The following is a 14,248-nucleotide window of genomic DNA, read 5'->3' as shown; positions in this document are numbered from 1 at the left end:
TCTTCAGATTTCGAATTCCAAATTTTTTTTTTTAAGATTTTTTAATTTATTTGACACAGAGAGAGACAGCTAGAGAGGGAACACAAGCAGGGGGAGTGGGAGAGGGAGAAGCAGGCTCCTGGCTGAGCAAGGAGCCCGATGTGGGGCTCCATCCCAGGACCCCAGGATCACAACCGGAGCCGAAGGCAGACGCCTAATGACTGAGCCACCCAGGTGCCCCCAAATTCCAAAATTTTTAAAGTTTTCATTTGGCTAAAAAGCAGGGAGAGCTAATATGAGGACTTTTATGATATTCAAGTGAGATGAGACAGTGAAAAGACATGGAAGTAAACCATTGGTTTGTGAGCTTTTTTGCTTTGTTCCTGGTGCTGGAACATAAGATGGCAACCTGTCAACAATAAAACTCTAGGACATCTCATGTTACTTTCGTTCTCATGCCTGGTGCTTTTATTTCAGATTCAGTGAGGGTATTGTGCACATCTGTCAAGTCTGCACGACCTGTTCATACACTGAAAGCAGGATCTGATCGCATATTCTGACTTCAATACCATATAAACCTTTATTCTTTCAATGAGTGATAAGACATAGGATGCAGCTGACCATATATATGGAATTCTTTCCTTGACACCCTTCATAAAACTGAAAAGCAAACACTTACCCCTAAACCAGTATTTTTGGTATTTAACAACCTCATCGTGACAAAATGAAGCCAGCATGTTATATCCCTTCTCTGGAGCTGAAATTTCCTCACCTAGTCTTGCCACTCCCGCTCCCTACCCCCAGACTTCAGGGTAATAGGGCCTGGACACGTGATAAGTGATTGATAGACATTTGTTTAATGGGTGAATGAAATAAATTCAGTTCAGGCGCTAGTATGCTTACGGAAACAAAAATTTTACTGCTTGTTATAATGAATGTACATTCAAACCATCTCTTCAGTCATCAATTCAAATAAGATAAGCAATACATCCACCCCAGAATAATATTCTAGATATCAGTTGGGAATTACATTCTCAATCAAAGGACATGGTTTTTCATTAACTAACTGAAGCATAATTAGTTGTCACCGAACATGTGGCTCAATGATTGTGGCGCGGCTAAAGATAGTACTTGCGGAGGACCTGGTCCCGTGGTAGGTTCTGAAATAACAACCAATAATGTTGGAGGAGTTTCCAGCCGCCTCTTTCACTCAGGACGCTAAATAGCGCATGCGCAAACAGACACCGTCTGGTCCCCGCCCCTACCCCCTTCTTTCCGAGGAACAGACTGGGTTGGACATGGTGGGGGCGGGCACTGTGACCTTTCTGCTTTTAAAAACCTTTCCATGATGCTTTTTTTTCCTTTTTCTTATTTTCCATAGTGTTCTCTAAGGCAGTGTACTGAGAAGTGCAATAGTCAACAGAAGTAGAAGTGACCTGAAGAAAATCTTTGATTCTGACACTTTTGTAGTACATTTGTTAGTAACAAACGCAAAGAAAAACGAAGACAAATAAGCAAATAAACATTTAAAAAACCCCTATCCTTCTGAGAATGGACAGGAAGGGTGTTGTACTGTTGTTCTCACTGACCGTTACCCCATGCACAGCTCCCGGGAACAGGGCCCAGGCACAAGCACTCATATTAGGAATTCTCTCATTAGTAAGGAGCCTGCCTCCTAACTCTGCCCAAAGCCTCTCCAAATGGAGGCTGAAAAAATGAGCAGTTGAGTAATTTATCTGTATAAATGCTCTAGGCCATGATATCAAGCAGATTAAAGAGAATAGAAAAGAGGCACAAGACTACTTCAGTTCCCCGGCAAGTTCAGAGAGCTCCATCTTCAAATGCAGCAAGTCTCTATGTGTTTAAATGGTTTGGCTGTGACAAGCCGCTGCCAATTAGACACTACTACCAGTACTTTTATTTTAATATACAGGGGAGATTCAGAAATAGCAACTTTGGAAATTTTCTTTGGCAATTAGAACTCTGTTTTCTTGCTGGGATTAAGCTCGCCTTAAAAGGTACAGTCTTCTCTAGGGATCTTCTATTTCTTTAACTTTAGTGGCTTTTGTATGATGGCTGTGTCCAAAATCATCACTCACCTTAAGTTTTCTGCTCTTCCTGATCTTCTAATTAGATAATTAGCATCCTTTGTATTATTGATGGTTTAACATCATCTTAATCCAGAAGTGCCCTCGGAGGCAAAAGTTGATAAAGAAAATAATGTATTCTTAGAGACTCACTAACCACAAAATTAGTCTGTTTTCTGAATTTAAAAAAAGGTTTGGTTTATTTCACAGAGCATTCTGGAAGGCATATATTTGACAAAGTTGACAAAGGTAGAAGTGATTTGACAAAGTAGTCTTAGTAGACCAGGACCATTTTATAGAATCTGGCTTGCTAACTCAGTGGTTGCCAAGAGGGGAAAATTAGTTATTTGTTGTTAATAAAAGATGTTCATTCATGACAGGATTGAAATATGATGAGTTATTTTAGCATGTGACCTTATATTTAAAGTTATTTCTCTTTTGTATTTAGATCATTCTCTGGAATTAAAGGACTCCAGCTGAAAGTTAACCTCCAACCCAATGAGAATTACTTTTTCTACGTGAGAGCCATCAACGCCTTTGGGGCGAGCGAGCAGAGTGAAGCTGCTCTCATTTCCACCAGAGGTACTTTCTCCTTCACACGCACTACTACTTCCAAGCCTTTCCATTCCTTCCGTCTAGAAGGCCACTCTAGAAGGCCACTTCTTAAAGCCTCAACCTCTTGGCAGTGCTAGGTTTTTGGCATGAGGATCCAAGATGGGTCAAAGACCAAGATGTTTCTTTTTCTGGTTTAAGAGGTTCTCAACCTTGGCTACCCATTAGCAATTAGACAGGGTACTTAAAAAATACTGGTGCCCAGCCCCCACTCCTGGAGACCCTGATCTAATTCATCTGGAGATGGTTTTTGACATGTGTTTTTAATCTCCCCAGATGATTCTTGTTTGGCTCACAATGAGCTATAATTAGTGGGTATGTTTTGAGTGTATGTTAGGGACAGTGGGATGGGGATATTCTTCTTTTATTACACTGTAAACTCCATGAACAAGCTTCCAGTATTATTCTTCTGTTTATTTTTGGTGCTTAGCACATGGTTTGTGCCAATTAATGTTTGTTGAATAAATGAATGAATAACTTAAGGAAGTGATAAAGCTGTTCAGTGACATTTTGGAGAAAATTGCCAAATGATGCCAATAAAAAAAGTGCTTGGCTGTTCTCAATTATTGTGAAAAGAAGTGAGAAATGGCAAGGCGATCATTTTCTTATCTTATCCTAGACCCAAAGATGGCAGAAGATTGAGGGTGGTACATTAAGTGATTTGCTTAACCAGCCAAAACTTGTGCACAGGCCTTGTTTGTGACGTTGCTGAGAGAAGACATGAGAGCTGCCTTCCCAGAAATATCCCCCCTGGTCCCAATATGGTGCCCGCACCTTCCACTGTTAGAACCACTCCTTTAGCTTACACCAGATTCAGGTTCAGTAGGTCTGGGACGGGGCTGGCGATTCTGCATTTCTAGGCTAGTTTCCGGGGGATGTAGGTGCTGCGGGTCCAAGGAGCGTACTTTGCAGAGCAGAGGGAGGGAGCTCTCGTACAGGAGGTGACCCGCAGCCCCGGCCCGAGGTAAGCAGCCGCTGACGCTCACGCGCGCCTTAGCATGGATGAGATCTGCAGCCTGCGGATCTGAAAACACTTGGGAGGGGCAGTTCGAGGTCAGGGGAGAGGAAGAGTAAGGTCTGAAATGTGGTGCTTGACCCAGGGACAGCACTTACCATTGTGGTCATGTTATAATCCTATTTTCTTCACTGCGACAGGCACCCGATTTCTTCTGTTGAGAGACACAGCTCATCCTGCTCTGCAGATTTCCGCAAATGGGACAGTGATCAGCTTCACTGAGAGGAGACGGTTGACAGAGTAAGTAGGGGGAGGCCCCTCGTGCCTCAGCAGTAGAGTTTTCTGACATGTGTCCTTCTGGTGTGGCCTCCCCTGAGCATATCCTTGGTTTAATGGCCGTGCCTGGGAGTATGGCATCGAATATCAACATGAGCACACCCATTCGGTTCCATTGCGGTTCAGCACGAGGGAAAAAGTGACAGTAGTTCCTAAGTCGGAGCAAAGTGTCCGTATTTGTATTGCAAACACAGGCACAGACGGTTCTGTTTAAAACATCGGCTGTTTTCAGGTGCCATCTCTACTTTAATGAAAAAGGAGTCCAGGCTAATTCTTCTTTTATTTTCAATAGCAAACCAGGTTTTGTGTCCAACCACTCGAGAAGAAACAGAGGAGAATGACATTCTGTTGAGTTTCTGGTTCTGGCCACACGTAGGACTTTCAGATTTTCAGACTTTCTTGTCCCTCCCCACCCGGTAGCTCCCACAGAAAAGAGCATTAAAGAGCTGAAAGCTGAGGGCACCGTGGGGAGACGGCTCTGCAATTTGCCAGCTATCTCTCCTGGTCATTTTGAGCATCGGAACAGTCACGTGGGAGAAAGTCGGTGAAAGGCTTTGGAAAGTGTAAAAAAAGTGATTTCAAAAAATCAGAAAAGAAAAGAAATAGACTGGAAGTTGGTAAGAGTTCATAGATAGTAACTGATGATAACTGTAATGTATCTCATAGAATTTTATTTATTAGTAATCCGAAAATTAGCTCATAAATATCAGGCAGCCAGGCCGTGCTCAGGGAGCGAGGGGCTGTCAGTATCCACCTCTTTGGAAGGAGGTTACTGGGTAAAGACATGAGAAAGTGAAATACATTCCTTTGCATTAATCATTTTCTCATCTGTTAAAAAGGAGAGGGTGCTGACTGAGTATTAACACTGCTTAAATTAAAAACGCTTCCTTGCTGTCTCAGCCTTTTCAAAGCAGAGGGGAGCAATACATGCAAACAAGGTCACCCATCCGCAGTCCAGAGTGCTTGGGTTCATTTCCCAGTGCCTGTTCTAAAAATAGCTAAGGCGAGACAAAAGGAGACCTTTCACCAACCTCTCAGGTACCCTGCTACAATCCGAGGAGGCCAGAGTCCCCAAGACTGTTGACCACAGCTTCTACCAAGCACACTCATCACACCTGGTCAGTTCTACGTTCTGCTCTGGCCTCCCCAGCTGTCTTGGCGCTCAAGAGCTGCCCCTCATCCGGTCTCTGTGCCCAGTAAGGTCAGCAAACACGGGAGGGAACTCACTGTTAAAGAAGATGTTGGAGACTCCTCCTCCTCCTCCCCCCCCCCCCATCTTCAGGTTTTGGAAAAAAAAACTTTGCAGGTTATGCTCTCTTGGAACCCCGCCTGCCTTCCTCATATTTCCTCACTCTCCTTGAAAGCAGAGATGGTGCCCTTTCTTTTTCTCCCGCAATTATTCTGGTTATTTCCTGGTTCTTAGCTCCCTCCAGAGATGCAGTGCACTAGACATGCATGTCGTACGTGGCAGTGGTAATACGCCAAATGCAGCTTGAGAGTTTGTGGAGTTCTGGGGTGGTCAGCTCAAAGTTGGGGGCACAATGAACAACAGATGTCTTTAGTCAAATTCCAGCGGTTTCCCAGGATAGAGTCCTGCCTAAACTGTGCGCGACCTTGTGCATGTCGGTGTTTACGAGAGCAAAGCTGGTGATTCCTGTGCTAGGCTTAACTGCATCCACTTCGTCCACAGCATCCCGTCAGTGCTGGGCGAGGAGCTGCCTGCGTGCGGCCAGCACTACTGGGAAGCCACGGTCACGGACTGCCCGGCTTACCGACTTGGCGTCTGTTCCCGCTCGGCGGTGCAGGCTGGTGCCCTGGGACAAGGGGAGACTTCGTGGTACATGCACTGTTCTGGGCCGCAGAGGTACGTTGGAGCCCTGCCCTCCCTTCTTGGTCAAAGGGTCACGAGTTGCTGCATAGGCAGAGGTCTCTGAGGCACCTAACAAAATAGAATGCCACTTCCCTGCCCAGGTCTGAGCCAATAAAGAAAGAAAACAAAAGTTCAACAATAGGAAGATTAACTATTACTCCAGTTACTGAGGAAGCCAGTTTTAGTGAGTGTGGTTCATATCTGAGGGAAAAAAGGTTTCTTTTCTTTCTTTCTTTCTTTTTTTTTTTAAGATTTATTTCTTTATTTGAGAGAGTGAGCATGTGCATGCGTGTGCACCCTCAAGCTGTGGCAGAGGGAGAGGGAGAGAGAGAATCCCGAGCAGACTCCAAACTGAGTGTGGAGCCTGACGCGGGGCTCGATCCCATGACCCTGAGATCATGACCTGAGCCCAAACCAGGAGTCGAAAGCTTAATTGACTGAGCCACCCAGGCACCTTGGGAAAGGAGGTTTCTTATATTGAACCCTATTAATAGACTTGTACCCACCCAGACCCTAGGCCAGGCCAGCTTCGGCACCCTGCAGGGCAGAGTTGGTCCCTGGAGAACAAAGAAGGATAGGTGCTTCAGCGGGAAGCTCATACTCCAGAGATAGGGAAAAGGAAGGAAACTCCAGGCCACGCATGGGCAAGTTTTCCTTCTAAACTCACCTTGGGATGGGGAGGGGACAAGGGTAATACTAAAGAGCTCCCTCCACAGAGGAGTCAACAAGAGTGAGAAAACAAGTGGGTCCCCAATACCTTCCCCTCATTGGTTTATATCAGGAAATGGTAAAATCTAGCCCACAGACCAAATATGACCACTGCCTGTTTTGTAAGCTTGTATTAATAGTTTTATTGGAATGCAGTCATCTCGTTTGTTTACATATTTTCTGTGGCTGCTTTTGCATTACCACGGTGGAGTTGACTAGTTGTAACAGAGACCAAATTTGGACCCCCAAAGCCTAAAATATTTACTATCTGCCCCTTTACAGAAAAAGGTTGCTAACTGTTTAGTTGGTTAATGTGAAGAAACCATAACCTATGTTAGTCTGAGAGAGCTAAGGCAAGCATGGGATGATCTGAATATGCTCACAGGGTGGGCTTTCTTAGAAACCTGACTTTAGTCCTGGCCCCATCCTTGACTAGCCTCCTATGGGCTATTCACTGGAAGTTCAGTGAACCCTTAGAGCATGCCTGAAAGACCTCATCTATCTTGTCAGGGCACAGTGACACCTGGCTGCTACATTTTCGGGTTGTGAGGATCACATAAAGACAGGTACAGGGAAGAGTCTTGAAATTGTAAAGTATCATAAAATATGAGGCATTATTCAAATGTAATGTTTTAAAAAGGAAGACTTCGATGCTCACAAGTTCCCAGAAAAGGGCCCACAGATTGGGATTTTGCATATCTCTGGCTGCACATTTCTCCCTGCATCCTACTTGACACAGTTTAATTTTCTGACATGGTTCATAAGGACACTATCTCCCAGAGCTATTTAAAGTCACATTTCATCAAGTCAGAGCAATTATGATAATTGATGTTCATTGCTGTGCAATGCTTAAGGACCTAGCCCCTACCCAGAGTAGAAAATCTCTCAACCCCAGAATTTATAATGAATAGATTTAGAATTAGAACTAGAACTAGATACAGATTTCATAAAAATTTTCCTAGACCTTTAAAACCCCCAAACCAAAGACTAGCCTCTGGTAACAAATTCCTGGACTCTAGAAAACAGAATTATATCTTGTCAACAGGTTCAACAAGCTTGGTCTTTCAGGCCCAGACTAGGCCCCGTGGATTCGGGGAGGAAGAGTGTGCCTATTGGTGTGCTCCCAGCACAGAGACGTCAGGCCTCAAGTGCCTTCACTTCATGTTTCAAATAGAGCACCCCTGGCTTTAGGCACTGTAAGAACCCCTGTGGCAGACCCCCCCTCTGTGTTTCACTTTTCTGGCTTCATGATTTTAAACCAAACTGTATTACTCTTGACTCTATTTGCATAGAATCCAAGCTTTAAGATGTCACAATTGGAAAGGAGAAATGGAGAGTCTGAGGAATTGATTGGACTTCTTCCTGTCCACTCCTAAACTTTCTCCCCTTGTTCAGAGCCTCCTCACCTCCTCTACCAGGTCCACCCCAGCCACCATGCCTGTATCCTCCAGGGGGAGGTTTGCACCCAACCCATGCTATCCTGTGTGGCACAACTGGCAGATTTTTCTAGAACATCATTTTCATCACGTCCCTTGCTTTTTTGCTCAAAAATCTACAAACATCAACAGTGATATCAACATTCAGGTGGGACCATGGTAAAGAGAGGAATCCAGGACTAATGTGACCAGGAAGAGGGATGAAGAGCTCTGGGGGGAGTAGCCACCAGAGCTAAAAGGGGTCTGGACTCAGTCTGGGCCAGTAGTGACATTCACGGGGGTTGGCCCACCTCGGCCTGGGGACTCCAGGACAGCAGTTCCAGGGTCACACAGGTGTCTAGAGTCAGGCTTTTGAATGATCTTTGAAAAGACACCAGCAGTCCCAGGAAGGGGCAGGCAAAAGCTGGGCAGGGAGTCTGGCCCCAGGCAGACAGGCTTGGTTTCAGGCCAGAGTGCAGATTGGAGAAGAAACTAATGTGCTGGATAGGAAATGGAGGCAGACGTAGGACAGGGCAGATTCCAGGCCCTGCAGACCTGGTGGAGCCGAGGCTTCGAGGAATGTCTCTCCCTCCTCGGCCTCCATGGTGGGGATCGGCTCAGGGACTGATTGGGGCTGGGCCTGTGAGCACCAGGGGCCTTCTAAGCAGGGCTGGGGAAATGGCTCGTTTGGGCATTCCGAACCTTCCAGACCAGTGCTGTGCAATCAGACATTCTGTGAAGATAGAAAAATGGTGTCACAGGGGCACCTGGGTGGCTCAGTCGGTTAAGTGGCTGCCTTCGGCTCAGGTCATGATCCCAGGGTCCTGGGATCGAGCCCCGCATCGGGCTCCCTGCTCAGTGGGAAGTCTGCTTCTCCCTCTGCCGTTGCTGCTCCCCTTGCTTGTGCTCTCTCGCTTGCACTCTCTGTCTCTCAAATAAATAAATAAAATCTTAAAAAAAAATGGTGTTACAGATGGCTATTGAACACTTGAAATGTGGCTAGTAGGACGGAAGAACTGGACACTGAATTTAATTTAATTTTAATTAATTTGAATGTCAGTGGCCACATGTGGCCAGTCGGCAATTGTGATGGACAGGGCAGGTCTAGATCCTGGCCCCTGACTTACCTATTCATGTCATGTCCTCCATGTCCTCTCCGAACCCATCAGGCAGATGGTGACGTTCTCCATGACCTAGGGCCTTGCTCATTTGGCCACCTCGTCATTTCTCCCACTGCCCCTGCTGGCTGGATCTCTCCCTCCTTCTTTCCCACCTGTCCAGTTCAGACCTGTTCCTTTTGGCTGAGTATGAGCCCCTCTGCTACCAAAGCCTTCCATAAGCGCCCCGTCTACACTGCTGCTCCCCGAGGCGGCCGCCTTTGTGTTCTGGGCCTTCAGACCCCTCATTAGCACGACACCGGAAAGGGCCTTTGTCATTGTGCGAGCCTTGCTTACTTTCCCATCCCCGTGAACCTCTGCCCTGTCCCAGCACAGCTGCCAACTTGCCATTCCCTAAACACACCTGCACTCGAGCTTCTGGGCCTTGAAGACATCATAGGCCTTCAAGGTCCTCGGCTCTCTCAGCCACACCAGAGTCACTCACTTGTTCAGAGTCTAAAGGCCCCATCAGCCCCAGTGCTGCTGAGCTTTCACCCTTCAGACTCACCATCCTCACAGACCTTTCCCTCATCTCCTCTCTCTCATTTCTCCCCTTCCCCGCTTTCAGGGCTCCAGCCTCTGTTTCTCAGACTGCCAGGAAAAAACACCAAACTTACATTACTTTTTGCACAGAGCAATTTAGGTTCTTCTGTTCCAGCAATTTCCCCTTCCCAGCCCGGTCTCAAAACATTAATTCCACAACCACACAGGTCCATTAAATGTGTTTATGAACACTTTTCCAGTCTGTGCCCTGAGATGGAGCCTCAGCCCGAGTCCACGTTTAAATGATCAACAATATTTTCCTCTCTGGTCAGGAGGGCCTGGGCTCCCCAAGGGCAAGGACAGTGCTCTGTGGTCCTTCATATCCCCCCCCGAGGGCCTAGCAAAGTCCTGGACTCACAGATACGCCCAATGAATACTTGCTGAGTTCAATTTATTTGAATTGAAAAGAGAAATGACAGGCAACCCCCCTGAGTTGCAAGGCTGCAGAAAACATTCAGAAGATGAAAAGGAAAGTCGGTTCAGGGTAGGGGGAGCCTCTACGAAGAATAAAGTTGGGCAAAAATAATGAAATTTTTTTCTTGAACTTCATAAAGGCCCTTATGTAAGTTACTAATAAATTTTTAAGCTGTAAAATTCATACATTTTATGGAAGGCAAGGCTGCAGTACTTTTTAAGATACATGGCAGCCTCAGAGGAGTTTTATTCAAAAGAATGACACACCATGAATGCGGTAGTTAAAACATGTGGGCAGCTGGGAAAGAATTAGAATGTTGAGAAAAATCACAAGGGAGGCAAATGCTGGTTATTCTGGGACCGCCTCCTAATGTAGAAGGAGCAAAATTATTAAAAATGCTTGTCTGTTGGGATGAGCTATGCATTTTAGCATCTAGGAGGGATCTGGCTAAAGGATTTGGGACATTTATGGCAGCTCATTATTATAAAGTGAAATTAATCACTGAAAAATTGGTTATCTCCAAGTGATTTTCTTCACCGTGGCCTTTCAAGATTTCCAGTGTTTAATTCCCCATTCTACTTCATTTCAGATACACATTCTTCTACAGTGGCATAGTGAGCGACGTCCATGTGACTGAGCGTCCCGCCAGGGTGGGCATTCTGCTGGACTACAACAACCAGAGGCTTCTCTTCATTAATGCTGAAAGTGGACAGTTGCTCTTCATCATCAGGCACAGGTTCACTGAGGGCGTTCACCCTGCCTTTGCCCTGGAGAAACCTGGAAAATGTACTTTGCACCTGGGGATTGAGCCCCCAGATTCTGCAAGGCACAAGTGATCATTGGCTTTCAGAGTTTGCCAGAGCAATCATTCACATTTCGGGGGTCTGTTGTTCTTTCCCTCGGGTGCTATGTATTATTCAAAACGTCTCGCACACATTCACACTAATGGTAGCTGCATGCACAGCGCTCAGCACGTGAGCAAAACCACCAAGGAAACCTTGACTTTCTAGGTAGCGTGTGAGTAAAGGGGATGGAAAACAGCCTCCGCCCTTTGCCTTCTATATGTGTGAGTGCTTCCCTAAATTGAAAGGATTTATGCCTGACTTGGGAACCAAAGCAGAGAAGTGGTCTTCCACCTGTTGTAGTGGCAAAAGACATCCTCGGATGGACAGGTCTGAGCGAGGGGAAAGCTGTGTTAGTCCTACATCTCTGACAAGAATCATGGGCTTTTTCCCTACAAGAGAGGTCACCTCACTCCACTAAAGGATGATGTTTTCTAATCACTAGAGAAGGTATTTTAACTGTTCTAAGTTGACAACAAACTCTTTTGTAATAAGAAAAATCTTATTAATATGTACTGTAGAACATGAGTCTCTTTTCCCTGAAATTTAAATGTAGACAAGTGCTAGGTATTAGAAATTTCCATTTTGTTAAATAAATGCTTAGAGTCTATAAAACAAAACATGTTATATGAACTTATTATATATAACTTATGAGCCTGGCGTCTCTGGACGGGGGCACACTGCAGAGTAAATGACCATTATACTTGAGTGGCTTGCGCTCCGACTAATTTTCACATAAGATTTTTATATGTATCTTTTAAAAACCCAAACATTTTATCCCATAGTTACAGTCAACTATAGGAAGCTAGGAATCTCTCTTTGCCAAAGTGAAATGGTTGGTCATTTTTAGATACTATATTGAAATCTCTCGAAATCTTCCTAAAATATGTGTGCAAAGTTGATAAATCTAGAAGGCATTTTGAGATGATTGCTCTTGTTTTCTAGAATATAAATACTTGGATCTTATTTATAGATTTTTTAGCATTATTAATTCATTTATTTCTTTTCATGAATCAAGAAATAATATCCTACTTTGGAGGTCTATTCTAACTTCTATTGATTAACAGCTAGAAGATCCAAACCGGGTCTGTAACTGCCTTGGTAGAGCCCCTTCAAAGCTATCACAACTCTGCTTTAAAATGAGAACAGCTACTGGCAAGGTAGATACTTAGTGAAATAGGGAGAACAATTTACTTTGTTGAGAATGTTATCTTCACTTTTGTCAAGTCTCAAAAGTGTTGCCCTCAGATTCAGAGTCATCAGCAACCCACGGTCATTATTACTTTTTCGGTGAGGATGTCATGTAATTAAAAACAGGAACAGTAGTAGCAACCACATGAATTTTAGAATTTGGGTTTGGGTTCCTCCGAAAGTAGACCTGGAGATAGAGATTTAGTGCTGGTTGTTTACACAGGAAGTGATTCTGGAAAGCACACTGGAGGAAGTGGGGAAAATAAGACAGGAAGGGGGAAGAGCCAATAACGGGCATGTTTTATGAGTGGGTTATTGCCATGTGAGCAACTGGGGCTCACTTGTACAGGGGGCACCCTGGAAACCTTTCAGAACATGCCAGAGGCTGGCATTTAACCACTCTGTCCAACCCCAGGGGGCATTAAATTCCCACCCCCCTCTTTTCCAGGTTGTGTTCCTTGCAAACACCTCTGGTCCTCAGAAAGTCTTCAGACAAAGGAAATGAGAAAGAAAGGCATCTGACACAGAGTTGTCAGTGGACAGCTGCCTAATGCACCTGCTGGTGCACTCAAGTGACCTGGGGGTGAGTTGGGGGTAATTGGGACAGGGTACCAACAGCATCTGCCATCAAGTTGGAAGCAGCCCTGGTATTAAGGGGAAAGTCACAATAATGGGAAGAACTAAGGTTGAATTAGAACTAAGTTAAAATTAGAACTAAGTTTGAAAGGAGCTGGATTCAGCTCTTTCTAGGTGATAACTTTGGGCAACTCAGATTTTTTAGTTGTGGCTTTCTCTCGGGATAATTGCAAACAACAGATTAAATAAGCCATGTGAAATGTCACAGCACTCTGTAGTTTATAAAACATCCAGACAAGGCACTCCAGAGATCCTCTCAGGCCAACCCATTTAGTGGTCCTCCTATCTTGGAGTCCATGGCAAGTTCATGGTGGAAGATAGGACTCTGGGGTCAGGAGATCCATGTTTCAGCAGCCTTTATCCATCAACTGATAGATTTCCTCATTGGTTTCTAGGGAACTGTTCCTGTGGAGACAAGCAAAGTGAAGTTAATGCTTTTTCCTTACACCCTCAAGCAATTCTTTCCTCCTGAGTCCATTTTTCCTTCTTCTTGTCCTTCCTCTTCACATAACACAAGCCCTCAGAGGGAGGAAAGGAAGTCAGCAAATTTTGTCAAAATTGCTTCTCTGGAAATCTGTCAGTGGTGCTTATTAGTTTAACAACATGTGTAGCACATACATGATCTCTCTTAATCTTCATCAGAATCTTGCACAGTAAAAATCGTTGCCATTTTATAGATGAGGAAACCAGTCTCAGAGCAGTTAAATAACTAGTTCACACTCAGAGCCAGCAGGTGGCAGAGTGTGGATTTAGATGTAGCTCAGATCCTCAGCCAGGAGAATCAAATGGTGTTTCATTTTTGTATCACAGGTTGGTTTTTCCACATATTTGTGATGTGGGGAAATTATATGTGTGTGTATACATACACACTCTCTCTCCCACACATGTACATAAACATATGCGTGCATACATTCATACATACCTGTTTTCTTCCCTCCTGAACTGACTTCCTTCCCAGACATCCATTTTGTTGTTGGTGCTGTCGTGGGTTTACCTTTGATTCTTTCTTCAGTACCAGTGACCTTAATTAGGACTCAAAAAAGTCAGTAACATTTTGTTTGTGAAGAAAAGACTTTAATACATGAGACCACAGTGCTTCCTCTGAGAAGTATAGGGTCAAAATAAAGGAGTTTGTGGGGAAAAGAAGAAATGAAGATTAATACTATGGTCCTTCTCTGTTTGCATACCCATCTGGCGACCCTGGACAGATAGGTTCTCTGTCACAGGTAGAAGTATTTTTCTATGGAAGCAAACCAGAATGTGTTCCTGCTGTTTTTCAGGAGGTGCTTCCCCACAAGGCAACAGAGCTGAAGTATCATACTTCATCACATCCACTTACAAAATTATGTGCTTTAAGCACCAAACACTAACACTCTCCCATCCGAAGCATCCCTCAGGCCCCAGACTGGCCTGTATTGGAAGTCACTCCTCATCTTTATTGTGTTAATTACCCATCAATTATTTCAAGTGTTCAATTGCTGGAAGAACTCACAGGACTCCAA

At 44.7% G+C, this 14,248-nt stretch overlaps 1 protein-coding gene across 1 annotated transcript in view; it reads left to right on the top strand.

The window, feature by feature from the left end:
* Nucleotides 1–12,095, top strand: part of CMYA5 (cardiomyopathy associated 5) — an 88,783-nt gene extending 76,688 nt beyond the window's left edge. Inside the window, exons 10-13 of the mRNA XM_036098182.2 lie at nucleotides 2,515–2,648; nucleotides 3,834–3,933; nucleotides 5,660–5,833; nucleotides 10,667–12,095. Coding sequence (XP_035954075.1) covers nucleotides 2,515–2,648; nucleotides 3,834–3,933; nucleotides 5,660–5,833; nucleotides 10,667–10,913 — 655 coding nt within the window. The 3' untranslated portion in view covers nucleotides 10,914–12,095. The remainder of the gene's footprint in view (nucleotides 1–2,514; nucleotides 2,649–3,833; nucleotides 3,934–5,659; nucleotides 5,834–10,666) is intronic.
* The last annotated feature ends 2,153 nt before the right edge of the window (nucleotides 12,096–14,248 follow it).

Source organism: Halichoerus grypus, chromosome 2 (genome assembly GCF_964656455.1).
Source record: "Halichoerus grypus chromosome 2, mHalGry1.hap1.1, whole genome shotgun sequence".
Taxonomy (NCBI): domain Eukaryota; kingdom Metazoa; phylum Chordata; class Mammalia; order Carnivora; family Phocidae; genus Halichoerus; species Halichoerus grypus.
Note: the sequence above shows the minus strand (reverse complement) of the source record. Positions and strands in the feature narration are given on the sequence as shown.